At 35.4% G+C, this 21,046-nt stretch overlaps 1 protein-coding gene across 20 annotated transcripts in view; it reads right to left on the bottom strand.

Moving 5' to 3' along the window:
• rg (rugose) overlaps positions 1 to 21,046 on the bottom strand; it is a 397,734-nt gene that overhangs the window by 206,173 nt on the left and 170,515 nt on the right. For all 20 annotated transcript variants that reach the window (XM_053760674.2, XM_053760671.2, XM_053760675.2 and 17 more), the window contains one exon: positions 4,369 to 4,473. In XM_053760674.2, coding sequence (XP_053616649.1) covers positions 4,369 to 4,473 — 105 coding nt within the window. The remainder of the gene's footprint in view (positions 1 to 4,368; positions 4,474 to 21,046) is intronic.

The following is a 21,046-nucleotide window of genomic DNA, read 5'->3' as shown; positions in this document are numbered from 1 at the left end:
AATAGAGACCACCTGTATAATGGACATAGGCTTTTGCGTATACACAACACAATACAGGGTCACTAGAATCACTTTACAGGAGAATCGATGACTAATTTTAGACACGTTGCTCAGAGTCTCAGACACGAAGAAACTCTGAAGAAAAAGGACTATCCTTTTTCTAGTCAATGTTTCTACATTGACTCGATGATTACGCGAAATCTCTTTCTTATGGGTTTAACAACGTAAGATGAAGTAGGTAAATAGGGCTAAAGTCAGTTTAATGCCATAAATAAAGTTGTATCGTTACCAGGAGAACATGAGACGCGAGACGTTGATGAGGCGCAGAATTTCATCAGATAATGAGGATATGTCTCGTTTGTTTGTTACGCGCAAAGTTTTGTCGCGGTAACTGAGTGAAAAGTTTGACAGCAACACGCTTCATTATGTACGATGCCGGTATATTTCATGCCCGTAGGCTGTAGGAAACTTTGTAATTCATTCTGTAGATATGTTTTATATAAGCAGTTAGTTATTAGAATTTAATATTTCAATCTATAGATAGGACGTGAGCTCGTGAATGAGAGAAATAGTTCAATCGAAAGGCGTGAAACCATCCACAATCCCATCATGTGCGTAAAATGTCTCTTCTTTCAAAAAAATCCTGTCTTTCTTCCCTGACATAATCCATATTAGGTCTTCCTCTCCCCATTCCCCGTATAACCACTCCACTTATGTTCCTCTTCTCTCCCGATCTTGTTTCTCTCAAATGATGTCTATTTATTATTCTATAAGACTAATGAGCTAATACGTCAAAGTTTAAAACACAAATCTCTGCATAACGGTACATTCACTGGGACAAGATCTTTCAACATAGACGGCAATGACGTCTGCACTGTGCCTCATAGTAAAACATAATCGTCAGTTAAGAAAACTAGATTGGCCCTATTTAGAATTTCTCTAAACTATATACTTCATTCTAGAACTTAATAAAATTCAATAAATAAATCACCAAATACAGGCAACGAAATTTTTAATTAGGAATTATTGGCGGTCTCAACACAACTAATGTTTGTCGGCAAAAGTTTATTAATTAGATAAAACAAATTAAAACCCGCAGCGGAGTAAAATAAATTATAACTTCGAACACTTTATCATTTAATCTTGCTTTATCATGGCTTTAGAGATTTGTCAATGACCTCTTTACAGTTGGATTAAATCATTCAATCAACGTTATTTTCCAAATCTATCTAAATTAACAATGTATGACAATGTCGATGCCACCAGTCGTCTACAACATTGACAATTTTTTTAAAGAAATTCTTAAGATGGACGACATGAACAGCATCTTAAAATAGCCCGATTTAACCCTTCCAATAACGTCTCCTATTACCAGGAGCGCATATATAGCAAGGAGATTGAACCTCGTTAAGCGTCGCCCAGGGAACGATGACTCGAATGCACCCGGTTCGACTTGCGAGATTTCTCCAGATTCCATTCTTTACCTAATAAGATTGTGGAAATTGTTTATTAAGCTTGTGGTTTATAACAAAAAACAGATATATTTTTTCAAAAATATCACTGTAATAATAAGGCCATGTAAATGCCAATGATACATTGAAATGTACATCATTATAAGTCCAGGCTATCCTTAATTTGCATTTGTGTGCCAACACAATCGAATGGTTAATAATCCAACAATTAATTTCCTCGTGTAAGCCCAGTATTGTTTGAATTCACTCTGAATTGGGAGAAATAACTGTACATATAACTGCCTCAATGGATACCATTTCTAAACGCATTGTTAGGCCGGGCACTTATATTCATTTTCCTGGTACGAATGAGAATTCTTGTTTCTGTACAAAAGCCACTTACGTCCAATTCACTTACTTCTAAAAGCGCAGACAATAAACAGGTGCAAACAATACACAAAATACATATGTATTTAATATTAAAATAAAGAAAAGATAATATTTTTTTGTCTTCATGTCTATGAATGAAAATGTGGTTGTTTAACCACGTATCAAGTTACCCCGCTTTATGGACTAGGCCGCTATAATAGCTGCGAATTTCAACTTGTATAAATGAATATAATGTCGACTATACTGCAGAAAAGCCAAATACAATAAGCTAGGCATTTTACAAGTTATAAGCCCCAGATTTGCACCTGTTCCTGCACCATACGTCATACCCACACGCGCCTTGCCTGACCACGGCACTTTTTCCTTTCAAAAACAGGTTAAAGGGTTATACTTGATCTACTTTGTTACCAGGAACTCATACAATTATAGAAGATAAGAAAAGCACAAATATAGAGGAGCAATGTATATTTAAGTAAAATGTATGCGTGGAATGTAAGTAAAATCTGTTAACCATGAAATGCAAAAATGACTTCGGTAATTAAAAGTAACAAATCAGAAGCTAAACGGGTTAACTTGAACTAGTTTAATACCAGGACGACAAAAGTTAATAGGAGTTTCGGAAGATTATAAGAACACAAAGTCAGGTAGGTCCCGCCCTCCTCCATGGAAAGGATCGTTTACAAAACAAGAAGTTCAAGTTTTTGTTACAAACAGATAAGGATGGCAGACAAAATAAAAAGAGATAAAGTATTACCCGACGAAGACTACTAAAAATCTATATGACGTTGAGTTTATTATTTATTTTTGTGAGTAGTTTTTAGTAGATTCGTTCGTTTACTAGATTGTTATTTATTTATATATTAGTAAATGAAAATCTTATCCGAAACCTTACTTATTCATACCATTATGATTATATTTAATTAATTTTGAAATATTATTTTAAACGAAATATTGAATTTATATGTAACTTTTTATTGTGAACTGATGATGGATAAACTAAAAGAAAAAACTAGTTTAGTTTATTTACAACATGGTATTCATGAGAACTTATTAGCTACAACTATGTTACTTCGGTAACAAAGCTACTCGACGAATTTAAACTCCTCAAACCTCACATTCTGAAAATCAAATCTTCAACATAAAGAGCTAAAAAATAATAAATTCGTTAAATTCAACTGAAACGAAAAATTTTTTTTTCTAATTCTTCATCCTTACATGTTATAAAAAGTTGTATAAGTCTGTCTATATAACCTCTATAAACTCAAAAACTTTTTGTGCGGTTTTCACCAACAGATAGTGATTATTGAGTAAGGTTTAGGTGTGTAATTTATTGTGGTTTTACCTAGGCGAAGCCGGGACGGACCGGGAATAATATTAATAAGTCTTGTATACATTTTAGGGCACAAATTTAAATAATAACAATCATGAGCACACATGAGGCAGACGGATTGCGTCACTTTACGACCATTTGGTCAAACATTAAAACAAAGCCCCTAATAACAACAAAACATTCAACTTCACACATTAAAACTTTCTTTGGGCCTGTGGTACCTACATTGGTCACCACAAATGTTTCCATTTCGACCGAATGTGCAATTTACCAAATACGAGAGGTATTTTAAATAGCGATTCAACCAGACTTCACTCGGGTTGAAATGAACCCCGATGATAAACATTTTTGTGAATGTTTAAATATAATGCAGATATAATATTTTAGTTGACCCTAGAATGGGGTTAAGAAAAAAAATATTTTTCTAAACGTATACTCCATACCAATAGTACCGTTAATCTTTCACAATTACGAAACAGACGTAAACGTGTTTGACTTTACAGTCATGTAACACACATAGAATCTCACGTTTACAAGAGTCGCATAAACATGCAAGAATATTCTTGAAGCAAATTCAGCTCAACGTATGAATGTAATAATTAACCCTGCTTAATTGCAGACCACGTACCCGCCACATACGAAGCTACGAGAGCTGCAAACGTTCATTTCACATCGGAAATTTGCATTCATAACTTTATACAATCTGATGAAAGTTTTTAAGATAAATAAAAGATTCGTTGAATGTTCTATTAGAAACATAATTTCATAACAGAGTGGGAAAACATATAAAGTACTAGCTGCGCCTCGGGGCTCCCGTGGGAATATCGGGATAAAAATACCCTATGTATTTTTCCAGGTCATATTCTATCCGTGTACCAAATTTCATAATAATCCGTCCAGTAGATTTTGCGTGAGAGAGTAACAAACAAACATACATACACATATATATACTCATATACTTTCGCATTTATAAATATTAGTAGGATTCTTCATAATAAATAATAAATATAATAAAATAAAACTGGTCCTATTATGTGCCCATTTCGGTTTTAGTAAACAAGATAACATCCACTGATTGACAGAGCTAAAACCACACAATTTAATTAGACCACCGCGAAAGCAGTAATCGATGGCCAATCCATCGCCGTTTTCGCGGTAAAAAGTAATAGGCGATGAGAATTTTACAGAAGAATTTACCTGCAAACTGGGCGGGCAGTGGTCTAGGAGCTCAAGCATGTGCTGGATGTTCTGGGCGTCCTGAATCACGAAGTTCAGCTCCATGTCGAACTCGCCGCCCACCAACTGTTGACAAAAGAGATACTTTGTTAATATCATTGTTAAAATAATCTGTCGTATAAGTTTGCCAAAAATTCAATAGCCAATTTGTAAGAAAATGTATAAAAGAAGTAGAAGAGTAAATCCTCAATATTATCCTGTCGTAAGTAAATATGGCTTTCGAAACAAAATTGCAAGATTTTGTAACATAGATGAGCCATTCATCAAATCCTTTTCTCGCCCACGCCGCGTACAAATCTTCAAAGGACGTAGTACAATATCGACTCTCCTTGTTATTCCCCCCTAGTATAAGGTGTATCAATACTTCGGATTTACTTGAGGTAACACAAACACGGGTTTATGTGATAGATATACACGTATAAGTATAACATGTAGAGTGTAACATATAAATAATATCGGTGAATTCCTTCATTCTCATTCTTATATTATTCAGGTATTCATCAAAGTGTCGACATTGTAATTTAAATCCGAACATATTATAAAACAAAATCCTCTGCCACGTCAATCTGACTGTCTCTTCGCGATAAATTCAAAAACTTACTGCACGTTTGTCATGCGGATTTCACCAATAGATGGTGTGATTCCTGAGGAAGGTTTAGGTGTATAATTAATTATAGCCAGGACGGGCCGCTGCTATGTAATTTCATCACACTAGAACCAGAAAATACATATTTTGTTCGCGAATGAAATATTGGCTATATATCTTGAAAAGCCAATGGGACAATAGGGTGTAGTCCCCGTCGTGTTCGACGGACATTCAATTTGCGCGATCGGTCAATCTCTGTATAGATTCTGCGCGCCTAGTGCCTCGGCCTTTTGTGTTCTTCAACAATGGCGTCAGAAGAACATGAAAAATAGCTAACAACTAACAAGCTCTTTTGTATCATTTCTGTTTGTATTAATTTTTCACTATTAATATCATATATCTAGTTATTGCCTTGTAAATAAATCAATTCTCTGGTTCACCTGTTACGATAACAATAGGCTTCAATTCTTATGGTGTTAGCGTACCAGGCTGCTATAATTTTAGAAGAGCGTATCTTCACCATAAAGTTGGATCCCATAAAACACATTTTTAAATAATCTATGCATGTAAGAAACTCCACAATATGAACGAAGTAAATCTTAACAATAGGCTTTCAACCCCAATGGTGTAACTGTACTAGGCTACGATAAATACAGAAGAGAATACAGAACACCATGGCAATGGGGTTGGGAAAATATACACCCTACTACGCCCAATGCAGATCAATAAAAGGCTCGACTAATATTGAGGCGGAGCTTAAAGCTCTATCTATAAGATCGTCATAATAACTATAAACAAACACACACATAAAAATAAACAAAATTTTCCTCAGTGTACAGTCACGTGTTATTTTTAACATTAGCTACTAGGAAAACATAGTGAATAGGGAGCTCGTAATCGTAGCCCACCCCTCTTTATTCACACAATGGGGTGCAAGTGCAGTGCGCCCACTGGTCGACTGGCACGTGGCATTCAAACCGTTGTGGAATAAAAATGAATAAGTTCCGTTATGTATTTACGTACTTTTATTCGTTTTAGTGTATAACTGTAAGGAAAACCAAATGTGACATCTTTCACAGTCAAATGTTTCATAATATGCCAAATTTATATAAATATATATTTATATACCAAAATTTTACCTTAATCGAATGCTCCGATTTAACGCTAATAACTTAATAGCGCACAATGATAATCGTGTCTCGTCAGTCATGAGCAACATAGCCAGCACGCTTGTAACGAAAAGTGCTATTTATATCTTATAATATTATCTCAACCAAAAAAACCGTAAACCCTAACACCCAACACCGATCGCAGCCAAACTGACCCGTTCAACCCTAAAGTAATGATGTTAAAAATTACGATGCCAATAAAAATGGCGTCTCCCGCGGAATACCTTTGCCGGAGACACATCGAGCGGACAATGTCACTCATAAACGTGATTATTACCAGGGACGACGAGTGAATAAGGATGTCTGATTATCATTAAATAAATATCGATAGTTTTTTCATTCTAATATAAATATATAACCCTAAATACATTACAAATTAAGTTAGTCCAAAAACAGAGAGTTGTGTCATGGGATACTAAAACGATATTAGTATACTTTTTAACATACATATCCAAAACGATTAACCTTTGTTTTTAATAATGCCTAAAAAATATGATTATCTATTTTGACCTACCCGGAGGTCGAATCTGGTACTCTGGTGTAGCAGTTCGACATGAAATTTACTTCACCGGGCGCAAGGCGCTTACATTAAATAAGCTACACTATCGGATTGGTTCAGCCAGTAATAGATGTAAGTTTTAAATAAAATAAATAACTAAATAAAAATATATGTACATAAATACATAACGATTGTTGTTGATAGAAAAAGTATCGATAAATTCACACCTCTATAATACGGGTGGCCGGTTAGTAGCGTCCGGTAATTTGATTGCGTGCCGCCGGTTATTATAGCCAGCCCTATATCCGGGCAGATCCGGTTATGGCCTCTAATTATAGGGTTGGCACTTGTCTACCAACACTTCGTAGCCGGGGAGAATGTTCGCGCTTCAACTATAAACAGATCATTTTGTACAATTGTATAGTATCATTTTGTATAGTTGTTGTATATACGACACCAACTGGAGATTCTTCCTATTTTCTTTTTGAATCTTAAGTGACAATTTTAACTTATTAAATTGAAGACTGTTTCGTTACGGGGATATTTAGAAGAAGAAGAAAATATTGTCAATAGATAGACAAACATGTACTGAATTGCTGCCAGTGTTTCGCATCTAAAGAGCATTAAATACAAATTTATACTTATAATAATCTAATTTAGGTCGGAGGTTAAAAACTTCAAAATCCAGATAGTTTAAGGGAGATACCACTTCAATTTTGTGCGCTCCGAATATTTCCCTTGCGGACGCACGCGTCCACTCGACGTGATTACACTCCAACCTGCCACAATGGCAGTGCTGGCGCTGTCACACCCTCCAGCTGCTAGAATTGCTTGAGTTATGATATCCTAGTAAAATTTCGCCGGGAAATATATCTATGGAAAAACAAGAAATTCCAAACATGATAAACCAAATTCTTGAAGTCAAAATTGTTTAAATAAATTTAAAATACACAAACTCTACCTAGACCTACAGATTTAGTTAGTAAATACGGAAACTCTGCTATTAAAATTATCTATGTCAAGGATCTCCAAAATAGAAGAACTGGGAAATAGTAGTCGATCGTGCTAATGGTTTGATCACCACGATCGACGACTGTAAAGTAAGAGTAGAAAGTATCACATGAAAAACATTTTCATATTAATTCAATCACACGGCTCGATAATAGCCATAGGCATTAATCCCTGGATATCTCTCGACATGATAATTGTATATAAATACTCATATAATAAAAATTAAATGGGCGCGTTGCGACGAGCGCACCGCAGCAGTGGACAGACATATCGTATTTACTCGGATTTTACGCTTGCGAGTTGAAATAAAGCCTTTCCGGTTTATTGACCAGCGACGTTAATTAACGGTTGGTTGGTATTAATTATATTGTTTTTTTGTAGAATAAACCAACATCTGAAAACAGCCAATTTAGGAACGATACCAATATCGTGGACCGTAGAATTAGGTTTTTGGAATGAAATGGCATCTATTCGTAAAAATACTTCAAAGACTTCAATATTTTAATTTTGTTAATCATCTATTTTCTAACTATAAATCTGATCTGATCCAGTTCCGCCACGCCATTCTTTTCATTTATAGTTTCCTAGTGGCATTTTGTTATAGGGGTAGTAACGAGGCCACACCCCGTACCCCATAATAAATCACCTAAACAAACGACCCTATTTTTTACTGCAAGCAGCTGCATCACCAAAATCTCTTTCAACCTCTTGAGCTCTCATGATTCCCTAGTAAAATGATTAGATATTATTGCCAAAATAAATATAATAAAGTTTATGAGGGCAGTTAGCAACATTCATTTAGCAACGTTATTCAGGAAAATCCCAAAGGGTTAAAATATTATTCATGTCACTAGGACTACATAAAACGGGAGAGCTATAGAATTCTTACTGAATACACTGCCACCACATGACGTTTCTTCAACAGCCCCTTGACTTGAGTAATGTGGTTTTTATTTTCAAAGTCGCGAGGGGTATTCCACCTTATTTTTGCATTCATAAAATAACTAGGCAAGAATAAATATACAGGAGGTCTTGATTGCAATAATATATTTTTAAATCGATTTAACGAAATGAAAAACGTGTGGATCGCGTCGCGTTTGCTAGATGTTGCGAAACTAAAAAGTATGGCATGAATATGCAATAAAAGTACCAGGACGACATGGAGTTAAAAGGATGCTAGTTCGCAACAAGGGATGCTGCAACGACCCCCTGCGGTAAGGGGCCCGCCCCTTACCGCAGGGGGTCGTTGCAGCATCGCTTGAATAGTAAGTGTCGCGGGTGCAGGGCACCCTGCACATGTTTCATCCCATCTGTCAACAGACTCGTGCTTCCTTTTGAGTTATACAAGCTTAGTTTTTGTGACGTTAATCAAATATTCAGATCTATTGTTTTGTTTAAGGCTTTCAATTCAAAGAGAAAATAAAATTGTAAAAATAAAAACTAGACCAACTCGTTAAAGAACCTAAACATCTTATCAATATCAAAGCTTACGAATGTTAATCTCTCAAGCCAAAACAAAAAATAATGAAATCACAGAAGAGCATCAAAATGAACGTTTTCTAATATTATATCTTCTAAAATGTAACATATTCAATTCAACTTATTTATTGCTTTTTACAATGTACAGTAAGGTAATTCAGTAACTTAGTCATCTCAGTCATTATAATCTAAGTACAATGTAAACCCTGCCGAGCATTGAAATTTAAAATACAAATTAGATTAAAATTAAGAATATCAAACTATAAGTCAATGAATTACAAAATTAAAAATATCAAAATAAAATATTAGGATAAAATAGCAGGAACGGCAAACACATAATCATTAATGTTTGTAATAAAAATAAAACGTAAACGTTTCCCTATATTCTATTCACCCAGTACGTTAAACAACCACGACGATAATGTGTGTCAAAGCATACAAAGCAAAGCATTCTTAATACGACTACTGCTGAAACTACGAAGAAATAAATTCCTTTCACCCTTGATTAATCCGGACTTAGTTGTACTTCTGAACTTATATAATTTTCTTTACATCTTACCAGCAAATTGCTTGCGCTCACATATGTAGAACAAATATCAGTACAGACACGCAATTACTCGATAATTCCACTTGATTGGAAATTCGATATCTGCGAGTGATCATTAAATTGAAACTGCAAATTAACTGTGTCGAATTGGCTCAGGAGATTAGGGAAAAGCGGTGGTGGCTCAGTTGGTTCTACTCTCGTCTTGCGTGTAAAAGGCACGGGTTCTATACTTGATTACAGCCCGACATAAACTTACCTCGAGTATGTAATTTTTATCGACCATCCCTTGCTCCCATTTAATCTATTTTGTTACTTTTCAAGACATTATGGCTAATATTTAGAATATTCACATGTTATGCGTCATCAATATCGTTTTCAGCCTAATGTGTAAATTATTATACTCGTATATATGAAAATCATGTTTGTGTTTGACTAACATTTGCAATATTCTCAGTGACTGAGAAGGAATCTCTTTAAATCTCTAGGTAGGAAGAGTTACAAAGGATCGTAGGCTAGTTACAAGCGACATTTCTCAAATTGATCCCTATGACGCTGAGCAGTGAACAATATCATCCCTTCTAAGATAATTATGATTCATTAACAGCTTCTCGCGGAAGGCGTAAAGGATTCATCAATGTGGCCACTCTAATTTCTTAATTAGTACGGTCAAGCAATTCCCTTTTATAGGGAGTAATTATGAGCAGAAAAACAAGTGCCTCTTTGCAATCATTTCGAACAAAGCTCGCTAGAAGAGGAAAGTCATAGTAACATAATAGCAGAATATTAACTTAATCGTGATCTACTATTTTCACATTAAAACACTGGTGAAGAATTTAATAATGTATGTTTGTTAAGATAAGGGCTGTCTATATTCTTTTATTCCTTAAAAACTGGAGACAATTAGGAGGCAAGAGCCATTTTTCTTTCTTCTATCATGTAACTAGGCATGACTTGTGCTCATCGAAACGAAAACCATTCATCACAAAAAATATGATTAGGTCCAATGGCGTGCCCCGCCTTTATAGGGACACTCCACCCCTCGCTTGTTGACTCCGCATACTACTCTATGCCTGTGTTCTCCTGGTACTTCAAATCAATATGGATGACGTAATATGACCGGATTAGCTTTGAATGAGGCCTCCACATACATGTTTGATTTCATCAGTTTTCTGTATTTAACAATGCTAAATATAGAAATACAACATTTTTCTTTTACTTAATGTAGCAGTCTAGACTTTTTTTTACCTTTTACTGAGCAAATACCGATTTTTATTATTTATGAAATGAGTGGGTGACAGCGACAGGTATCTTGTTGATAGATGGTGATGATTAAATTAAAGATATGTTCGCTCTAATAATTACAATTTTATTAAACAAGATAAATACCAAAGCCAAGATTGCAACGACATCAGAAGATGTGAACACAAAACGTTGTCAGTGCTGTCTCCCTTGGCGCCCGATAAATATCCTCATGAATAAGAATATTGCATTATGTATTCCTGGTACTCTGGAACGAACACTGAAAACTAATTTACGTTAACCGTGCGCACGATATGTTGACGCGGGTATATGGCAAAGGGAAACCTATATGTACATTAAGTTTGTTTTTGAGATAATCTGTCCCATCCCATTGCAATTTCCGACATCCACGAATTTATAAAATTAAATTCTAGAACAGAAAATGTAATAAAAAGTATTTTTTTTATCTTATAATCTTTCTTTCATCTATGCATGTTCCACGTTGAATTCAGGGTTGTGAAGCCGCGAAGCCCGGAGTCATCGTAAGAAAAACCTTAAAATGTTGAAGATATTTTACAACCGGCCGCCTGCCTGACGCCAACCCTCCTTGGGAACGCTATTGTTGTCTATCAGCTGCCTAGGCTGTGCCCTAGTCGCCTCGTACAACATCCACGGGAATGCAGTGGCGAAACCACCAGCCATACAAATAATTGTTTAAATCATAATGATTAATTAGAAAGATAAATTCAGAAAGGCTTATGTACCTATGGAAACAATTTGTTAAGAAGAATTCAAATGCAGCCGAAATCCGTCGGCCCAACAAAAAGAGTCTACGTGACTTCGTCTCGGAGTGTTAGAAGAACAAATATGTATCATATTATACGTTTAATCTTAAACCAAACATAAAAAGAATACGGAATTGTCACTTCTTGACATAAATGTGAATCTTGTAGAATCGGCTTTCACAGTAACTTAATCGATCATCGTATTCTTAATACGGCAGTGAAATATAACACTACAAAACATCTTGTAAAAAATTGTCATTATACGTATAAAGCGAAGTGAAGAAAGTGTATAAAAGGGAACCCTGGACTCCAACGGCCATACGATCGGCAGGACAAAGGAAGTCGGACCACTTTTTGAAACAATTGCACAACATTAGGATCGCAATCCGATCGGATCACACGGGAACTAAAAGGCTAACATATAATCCTATACTTTAAAACAGTATCTATCACAATATCACAATATCGAAAATATAAAACTACCCTTCTGTGGTCACGTTACGGTAAATCCCTAGCAACACAATAAGGCAGGCGCCAGATGCGCAAACATCATGAAATAGAACCTACTCTCGGCGTTAAGCGTCCTCTATTCATCTGCGCTCAGTTTCCGGCAAAAAACTACAAAAAACATCTAGGGAGCTATTTTCTATGTGTAGAGTTGCTACACTTACGGGTTTCTACGGATATACAGTTACTTTTAATTAACCATTCATCGTCATAGATCATTCGCTCAACATTTGTTCGAATGTTTCGGATAACACGATCTCACTGAACTGAAATCTTTAACAAAATCACTTTCCTCTTTGTTCAGAATTTGTTGCAAAAACATACATTTTAAAACATAACTTCCTTCATAGAACACCTTCACCAGTTTTGATCAATTGTGAAAGCGTCCCGATTCTTATTTCGACAAGTTAACCCCAAAACGCAACTTTTTGCCGTATGACGTAAGAACGTAGATTAGAAAGATCTTTATTCGCGACTCTCGTACGTGAATGTAATTTTTGCAAGTTTCGCCAAAGTTTTAGGACGGCTTATGAATATTAATCAAGTTCCGAAGATGTGCTATTATTAATTGCCTATTCATTGTTATGAGGGACAATAACGAGGAAAATTTTCTGGTTATGGCAGTTGAGCAGTTTGGATGATAAATTAAAACTATTATTACTAGCCTATGTTTATATTATTTTAACGAAACCTTTGTCGTGGCATTATGCAACATTATATAAGTAATTGTATTAATGTAGTGAAGTTTTGTAACAGTATTAATAAATTTGTCTTGCCCAAACTGTCCTTCCTCCTGCTCCATGGAAGACTGAATGGGGCCAATGGCAAGAAAATATTGCTGTAGCTACGTACTGGTCTAAGTTAATACAATTGTTTGCTATTTGCACTCGAAAATAAGAATGTAATGTAGTGAAAAAATAGTAATCCTAATGTCTACGATAAGTAATATACGCAGCAAACGAAATTCACAAATAATTTCAATGATATTAATATGAATAATTTAAATGAATGAGAAAAGTAACAGGGTAAGTTAAAGTAATATAAATACCCAAGGAATTATACGATGCAGGTGACATGAAAACCATTCATTATTCAAGCACACGCGCTACGGATTTTACAAAAGCCGTCAGCCGGTCTTAGAATATGAGACGTGTTGCGATTAGCCCCGCATCTTATGTTACTCTGGGAATAAGAATTTAATCTCTTTCAACCAAAGTAACTTTATACCTACAGCCTTTGGTACATTATAAATGCCTTAACATTTGCTCTCTACTAGTTCCATTCCAAAGCATCTTAGAAATCATAACAAGGATTGTGGTTTAAACTAACAGCGGACGTAAAATGTGGGATCACCATTATACAGGTCGGCGTAATTGCTTTGATGCGACCTACTGCAGCGTTCTGTTTTCTTGGCGCAGTTGTAGTTTTTGCTCCTGTAGTCTTTCTGACACGATAGAATTTCAAACTCCAAAGGCAGTCTTAAAGGCTTATTAATATTAAATGTTATCATCTTGAGCTTGAGTTAAATACATTTTTATATTCATCTTTCTGCCTAATCCCATAGTTGCGAATGGTATTAGTATACGCAACTAACGACTAGCCCAAATTGTATAATTTGCAAAAAAACGCATACCTACTGTAAAAATATGTGATTACATTTCCAACAAAAAGCTGTATTCATGCTCAATTGCTTTTTGTTCAACATCGTATTTCACACAAAGGGAAAATTAAATTAAAAATCGCCTATGATTTTACAAAGGATTTAATTCAAAATTCACAGCGTTTAATTCAGTGAACAAAGCCGATATTTTATGGTCTGTTAGTTTATCTGTCGATGTAAATTACGCTGTACAAACTGGTATTAAGAGAGTTGCATCTGTTCAGACTGAAGACAAATATATCGATTTGTTTGTGTCTTGGCTGCGGATAAATAAGACACCTATAAAAGTGCGATACTATATTGTCAGTAGACAAACTATTTTCGTTGAATATTCTTTTCAAGATTAGTATCTGAAATGTTCAATCAGAAACAGAATTAAAAATCATATCAAAATAAAAGTACTTATTTCTTATGTTACCGAGATCAAGCCACTCGGTGTTTCAAGAATTTCCCATTACTGTTTCTCCCAATTTCAAGCAACCATACTTGTAGAGTAATAGAAGAATCAGCAGTTGAGTCCTTACCAGAGATATATAAAATCAAATAAGTACTCAAAAGTGAACAATAGCTCATACAAAATTAGCCAAGTCAGCAATAAAATTCAACTCGACAAAACAAAATTGATTTCAAAGCGCTTAAATTTAATAGGGAGGTTCATGAGGCGTCGTATCAGACCCAAATCATAAACAGACAGACGAGTGAGCACGTAAAGTGGTCGAGAGAGACGGGTAGATGCCTGAGCAAGACAATGCTACTTCAAAACGTCTAGTTTCAGTCTTATTTATATCTATTGAATTCAACGTAGTCGTTTTGAAATATTCCATCTTTGGTCCGAACGTGCCCGTGACTGGTCGAGATGCGAACAAAGGAGTACCTTCCTCGGCGGCGCCTTTCCTGACAGACATTATGAGCCCTTCATTATTAACGACGGATTTACTTTAGTGCGGACCCCACTAGCGCCATAATCCCGTTTAAACACCATCCTTGTTTGAGAGTTAATTCTCAAGATTTAGGGCAGGTACATTAATATCTGTGAATTAATATTTTAAGATAAATCTACTCAGATTTCGACGAGGTTGGATCATGATACAAGGGTAAGTATTTATTCTTATGACCGCGTTTTCAGTTCATAGTTTACAGATATGGGTTTAAAAAATCAATACATTCTTGCGTTGAATTTGATTCCCTCACGCAAAAGTGTTTATGATAAACCTTATTTAACCGATTCCACTTAGCCTCGCGAGGCAGCCGCACTAAGTATATTGAATAAGAATCCTCCATTTTTGAATTTGCCGATTTATTTATGTTCACATCCACGATTTTTTTTCTGCCTCGACAAACTAAGACGGCAGTCTGTAACAGCTTCGAATTAGACAACCAGATCACCTTTCAAATAAGGCATTTTATTTTCACAGCCATATCTAAACAACTTGGACAGTACCAGGGGAACAGGGCATTAGAGACGCGACCAGTCAATTGAAGGCGAGTGCACTTTAACAATAGCTTAGATTCGCGTCAAGGGAATTGGCCCACTTCGTAGCAATTTGTGCCAATTTTCCGCAGCTATTGTATTATTTTACTGTGACATAAGTGGTCTAGGATTATTTTGAAAATCAATAAAAATAGATTAAACAAACTACAACAAAACTACACTTTAACTAACTTCAAAATTAAAATAAAACTATTTTCCACGCAATGCAAGAAAACTTGCACAGTTGCAACACTACAAAGAAGCGTTGTTTAGCAAAAAACTTGTTTCCAAGTCGAGGCGAAGGCAAGTTGAAAACAACTTTACAATTGCAATCAATACCAAGGAGGAACTACTCGAGCGTGTGACTCACAGTTATTACATTCCAAGGACGACACACAAAACTTTGTATGAAGCTGCATGCTAGTATAGTATAGTTATCCTGCTTTGTTCATGGTCTAGTGATCCGATTTTTGCGAAATAGGTATTTAGGAAAATCGCTAATGGCGATAGAGAGCATGGGAGTTTGAGCTTGAGGTTTAATTGAATGATAGTCTCGTCATTGATTTGTATGCATCCTCTGTGTTACTGCTCCTTCGCCAACTACTATTCTCCATTGAAAGAATTGCAAAGATCCATATAGCCGATAACGGCGTAATAAATCCTCTACAAATACGAATAAATAATATGATATTTGCATCATTCGCAAATAATTATAAAATTATAAGAACCCACAAGTAAATGTGGCGGTAAAACTGCAACCAGTTTCAATAAACATGTTGATAAAATAGAAGAATTTAATTAGGTAAAAGAATTTTTACAAATTCAATAGTCTAGATATTGGCGCCTAGACTCATCTTAACGTGCCTTCCGAAGCACGACAATTGCCAAGATATGAAACGCCCAACTTATTTGTAACAACAATAATTGCCATTCCTTTGTGGCCGGGAGTCTAACTGGAACAGATTGGTAAAATTACTACAGAGTTCTCTTCATAAAACTTTCGGCGCCCGAGGCTGTCAGCTCCCGGTCTATAATTATTTTAAAGAGGGTCAAACTCGACGGCAAGTGGTAAACAATGGTATCTATTAACTGGCTAATGGAATTACATTAATTATAACGGTTTATGATTACCCCACTTCATTATTTTAAGTTTAGAGCCTACGAAAGGGTAAAAAAATATTATCGGAAATTTTGGATTAGGAAAAACGTCACTTTGGTACATAAATACGTAGATATTATCACGCCTGTTTCCTGTTGGTAGGCGGAAACTAGGGATTTTCACTTGCCATGAATCTGACAAATCTCACTCGCTTCCTAAATACTCGTCACTCTCTTCATGCATGTTTCAAGGGGTCCCAGGGGTCTACGTACTTAGGTCATGGAAATATATTACATTACCCTACATGACGAAACACGCCACAGGGGACATAACACCTAACGAGGCCGAATTTGGGATTTACGGTAATTTAATTAAGGAGAGTGTAGGCGAGGTTGCCGTAACAAAGGTGTTTAATTAGAGCCCTGGCGATCCACTACAAGTTGCGGTGGTAATTGGCAGGAACACGGCAGTATGCTGCCGGGGCCTTTCCTATCGAATCCCTGAGTTCCCATCCAAGACATATTAAAATTACAAAATAAAAAAAATCAAATTTTCAACATTGAGTGTAAAATATAACTTTATGAAATGAAAAATACATAGAACTATGTGTTCAATGTATTTTTCATTAACAACATATTTTAACGGGATTTTGAACAAACCTTTTTTATTTAGAAACTGCACCCACTACTAGAAATTCACAGGGTCGTTGAAACGTCAGCTACATTAAATAAAAAAGGTTCGTGCTAAGTCCCGTTAAAATAAAAAATGCTTATTGTTATGCTCCCAATACTTTATTATAATATGTATAATCAGATTGTGCTACTAGGATCGGCTCCCGATGATGAATTCCTCAACGATTCCTAATTCAGCCGAACTGACATGGTCTCGATAGCTCAGTGGTTAAGAGCACTGTCCCGGATAGACAAGGACGGTTCAATGCCCGTTCGATTCCAGATCTTTTTCAACCCATTAATATTTTTAAAAATAAGTTAAAAAGCATGTGTGACATGTATAACAAATCCATTTAAATTCCTCAACGTTTAATAGCACGGTAATTTTTTGACACGCGTTGAATGAAACTCTCCCGACGACAAACGACAATATGCTTGTTTAGCTTGTGTTAAAATAGCATCATTTTAAAATAAGCATAATACTCTTTTGGCTTACTACTTATTTAGATCAAATATACATACATTTGAAATAAATCTGCACGTGTGACCTTCAGTTGAATTGTTTAGTTCCAGAGATCACATTGTTTGCCAACAAATTTTCACTTTGTGTGAAATTAATTTGAAAGGGTTGACTGAGGTTGCCATAATTTAAATAAGTTTTATTTGACGTTTATTGATTCACCTGGCACGGACATATTTAATAAATAATGTTGATATAGGTATCAATTTGCGGGATGTGTAGTTCAAAATTTGGGTACCACAACGTTAACTATCCAGACGGAACGGATGGATAAAAAATTTATCGACCCCTCTTGTCATTCCTTGAAAACTTACTAGGGCAGCAGGGTTTAAGAATGTTTGACTAAACGAAGTCGATAAACAATTTGAAATTCGTGGGAAAGTTTGAAGGATAAGTTTCACTTTTTAAACTAAGGGAGCAGAAACGTGAAGAAGATTTCGATCAACTATAAGAATCCAACAATTTCTTAGTTAGTTAATTTGAACGCACTAAAACAATGGGGTTATGGTGACCTTTCTTGGCATGTACTAGGATAGCATGAACTTAAAAGAGTTCGAAAAAAAGACCGTGGGGTATCAAACACATGCATCGTTCCCACAGTGGAAAAAAGGGAACTTAAAGGGCGGAGCTTAGAACAGAAAGAGACGAAAGCTAACATGAAAACAGAGAGGAACGTCCCTATCTAAATGGCAAGTAAAAAGGGTCCATTCAAATTGCATTATTCATACGAATGCTAATGACAACGGCAGGTCTTAAAAGTGTGGGGAAAAACACAAAAGTTTATTGTTTTGAAACGTAGTCGCGTGCGTCATTTGTGGTAAGACGAGACGGCCTCAAAGCGCAAACAAGTGAAAATTTTAGGAAAATAAAATACGCCAAGCTTTTGTTTGCACAAAATTAACAAATTCGTTTGCGCATTTACGACCCGGACAATAGCCGAGTAAGGTTTTGTTCAACAATTTACAATAAACAATCGTTACATTTTATAACAACTGGTAAACGACCCTCGAGTTTAAAATGTTGATTTCTTTGCAATGTAATATTTATTTAGAGTTACCACAAGGTCTATGCATTTACCAACAAGAGATGATTCTATAACTGTCAAGTGTTGCAATACCCGCAAAATTTATAAGTGTAAGTATTTATTTATGATATTAATTGATGTTTTCAGTAATAGTAGGTTAAGTTTGGCCAACTAAAGAAATAAATTCAAATTCAACCAAACAATTTCTCAAATATAAAATTAATCTAGTCTCACTTTATAAAAATAAACGAGATAAAACAGTTTTCCCCTTTTTTCCGCTCTGTCATACCAGGCATACATAAGTGCTCTACAAGTCGAAGCAGAGCAGATATTAAGCCTCATCCTCGCCCTCGCGCAGGATGTGTCAACCAGGTTTAATTTAAATCTCGACGCACGCCTGGTTTACATACAGTATACCTATAACTAAATCAGTAATCGCTACAATGCATGGATAATTATCAACAGGCGTATCGTATAAATGTGGAAATGTTATTAATTGAAACAATACAATCGGATATTGCAAAAGTAAATTAGGAATTTAGTCAAAGTTTTAAATTGATTTCCAAATGAGATTACAAACTATAATAAATATAGAAATAATATCTAAATAAAGCCTAATATATAATCCGGACATTGAAATCTCTATAATGCAAAAATAAAAATGCTATAAAATAAATATGCAGAGTGTAAAAAATAAAGAACAGTAATTAGCATCGGGCTTCATTTGGAAAATAAAACCTACTCCACTGTCTGATCTCCTCTTAACTATGCCTGGATTCGCCCTCAGTCGGATGCCCACTTAAATGCATTCGAAAAAGAGGTAAATATTTAAACGTCCATTCCGCTAAATCCTCTTTACGATGCAAACTAAGAAAACAACTGTGAATTTTAATTTTTACAAGCTATTATTTCATTTACCTGTCTGGCGTGTATTTTCCGATTGAGCTAGATTTAGCAGAAACCACGGCATTATAAATTAGGTTTCATACATTTAAAGTAGTAACTTAATGAATAAACATCATAGCTCAGCGACACTATAAAACCTCTGCGATATAATAAGCTTAACAGATAACCCAAAAACAATAAATAACATTTAGTTTAAGCAAAACGTAGAAACCCCAAGATTTAATATAAAATAATAAATAAATAAGGCACCCCCATTTGCAAGTCGCCATAAACAACAATTTTCTTGAGGTTGGCATAAATAAAGCCCGGTGGAAAAGGTATCGAGGCACTAGGAGAGCAGTAATAGGAAGGAGCTGGGGCCTGCGGGCGACGGGTGACACCGTACAATATTGATGCGACCGGCGCGCTGAATAGATCGTCGCGACGGTAGAGATGACGAAAAATAACTATGGAACAGAAAATATCGCAACATCATAGTAATACACACTAACGATTTTATATCAGTAGGTTATCACAAACACAATATGGGCATAAAAAAGTAAAAGAAGGAAGTAAATATAGCTTGTCTATGAACCAAGGACCAAACTTGAGAGATAATTCTACTTTTTGCTTTTCTGACACTTCATAAAAACAGATACGATCTTATGTTGTTATATTATGATAGCCTGTCTACATAATAGACATGCTACGAGCATCTGTTACATCTTCAATTTGTGGGGATAGCTGGACCGCCGACTCCACCACCGCTACAAGCCACTCGAATAGACCCATAAAATTCTATCGGGCTGTTTAAAACCAATTTATAGAGAATATTCCCCGATTTATTCCTGTATAAATTGTTTCATATAGTGACACTAAAGTGCGACGCTAGACCATTCGTTGTTAGATGTATTGTTATATGTATTGTTTCTTTTTGTCAATTTCAAACATTATAAAGTGCGATTGTGACAAAACATACTTTAGCTTAAAGTATGCTTTATTTTTTTTTATAAATGGGTTAACCTTACCTTTTATTCTGTTTCACGTTTACTAATCACCGTTAGTTTTGTAGATTTAGTGCGAAAGGTAAACATGTGGTTTGGCCTTTTGCTATTTTAGTATATTCAAATTTCCGATACCCAAAGTATGCCTAGTGCACAGTACCTATCTATCTCCAAGGGGACCCTACGCGCGATAATGTTACGGTAGTTACACAGACATTCAGCCATCTGACTATTTTGTATTCTATAACGCTACATGTTACAAGTATTTCTAGGGATTCATTTTATACATTTTAAGACTTCACATTTCATTATCGTCAAATGGCTTTTATGTTCGATGGAAATACGTTTACTCGTTCAATATTATTATTATTTTCCGAAAATCCAAAACCAAGTTTAATATAAAGCATATACGAGTACATTATGTTGCAGAATCGATAACGCCCCGTCGATAGTTGCAATAAGTGCACCTGCAGATGCATTTAT

The sequence above is a fragment of the Plodia interpunctella genome, chromosome 20 (assembly GCF_027563975.2).
Source record: "Plodia interpunctella isolate USDA-ARS_2022_Savannah chromosome 20, ilPloInte3.2, whole genome shotgun sequence".
In the NCBI taxonomy this organism is placed as follows: Eukaryota; Metazoa; Arthropoda; class Insecta; order Lepidoptera; family Pyralidae; genus Plodia; species Plodia interpunctella.
This window is presented reverse-complemented; position numbering and strand designations above follow the sequence as displayed.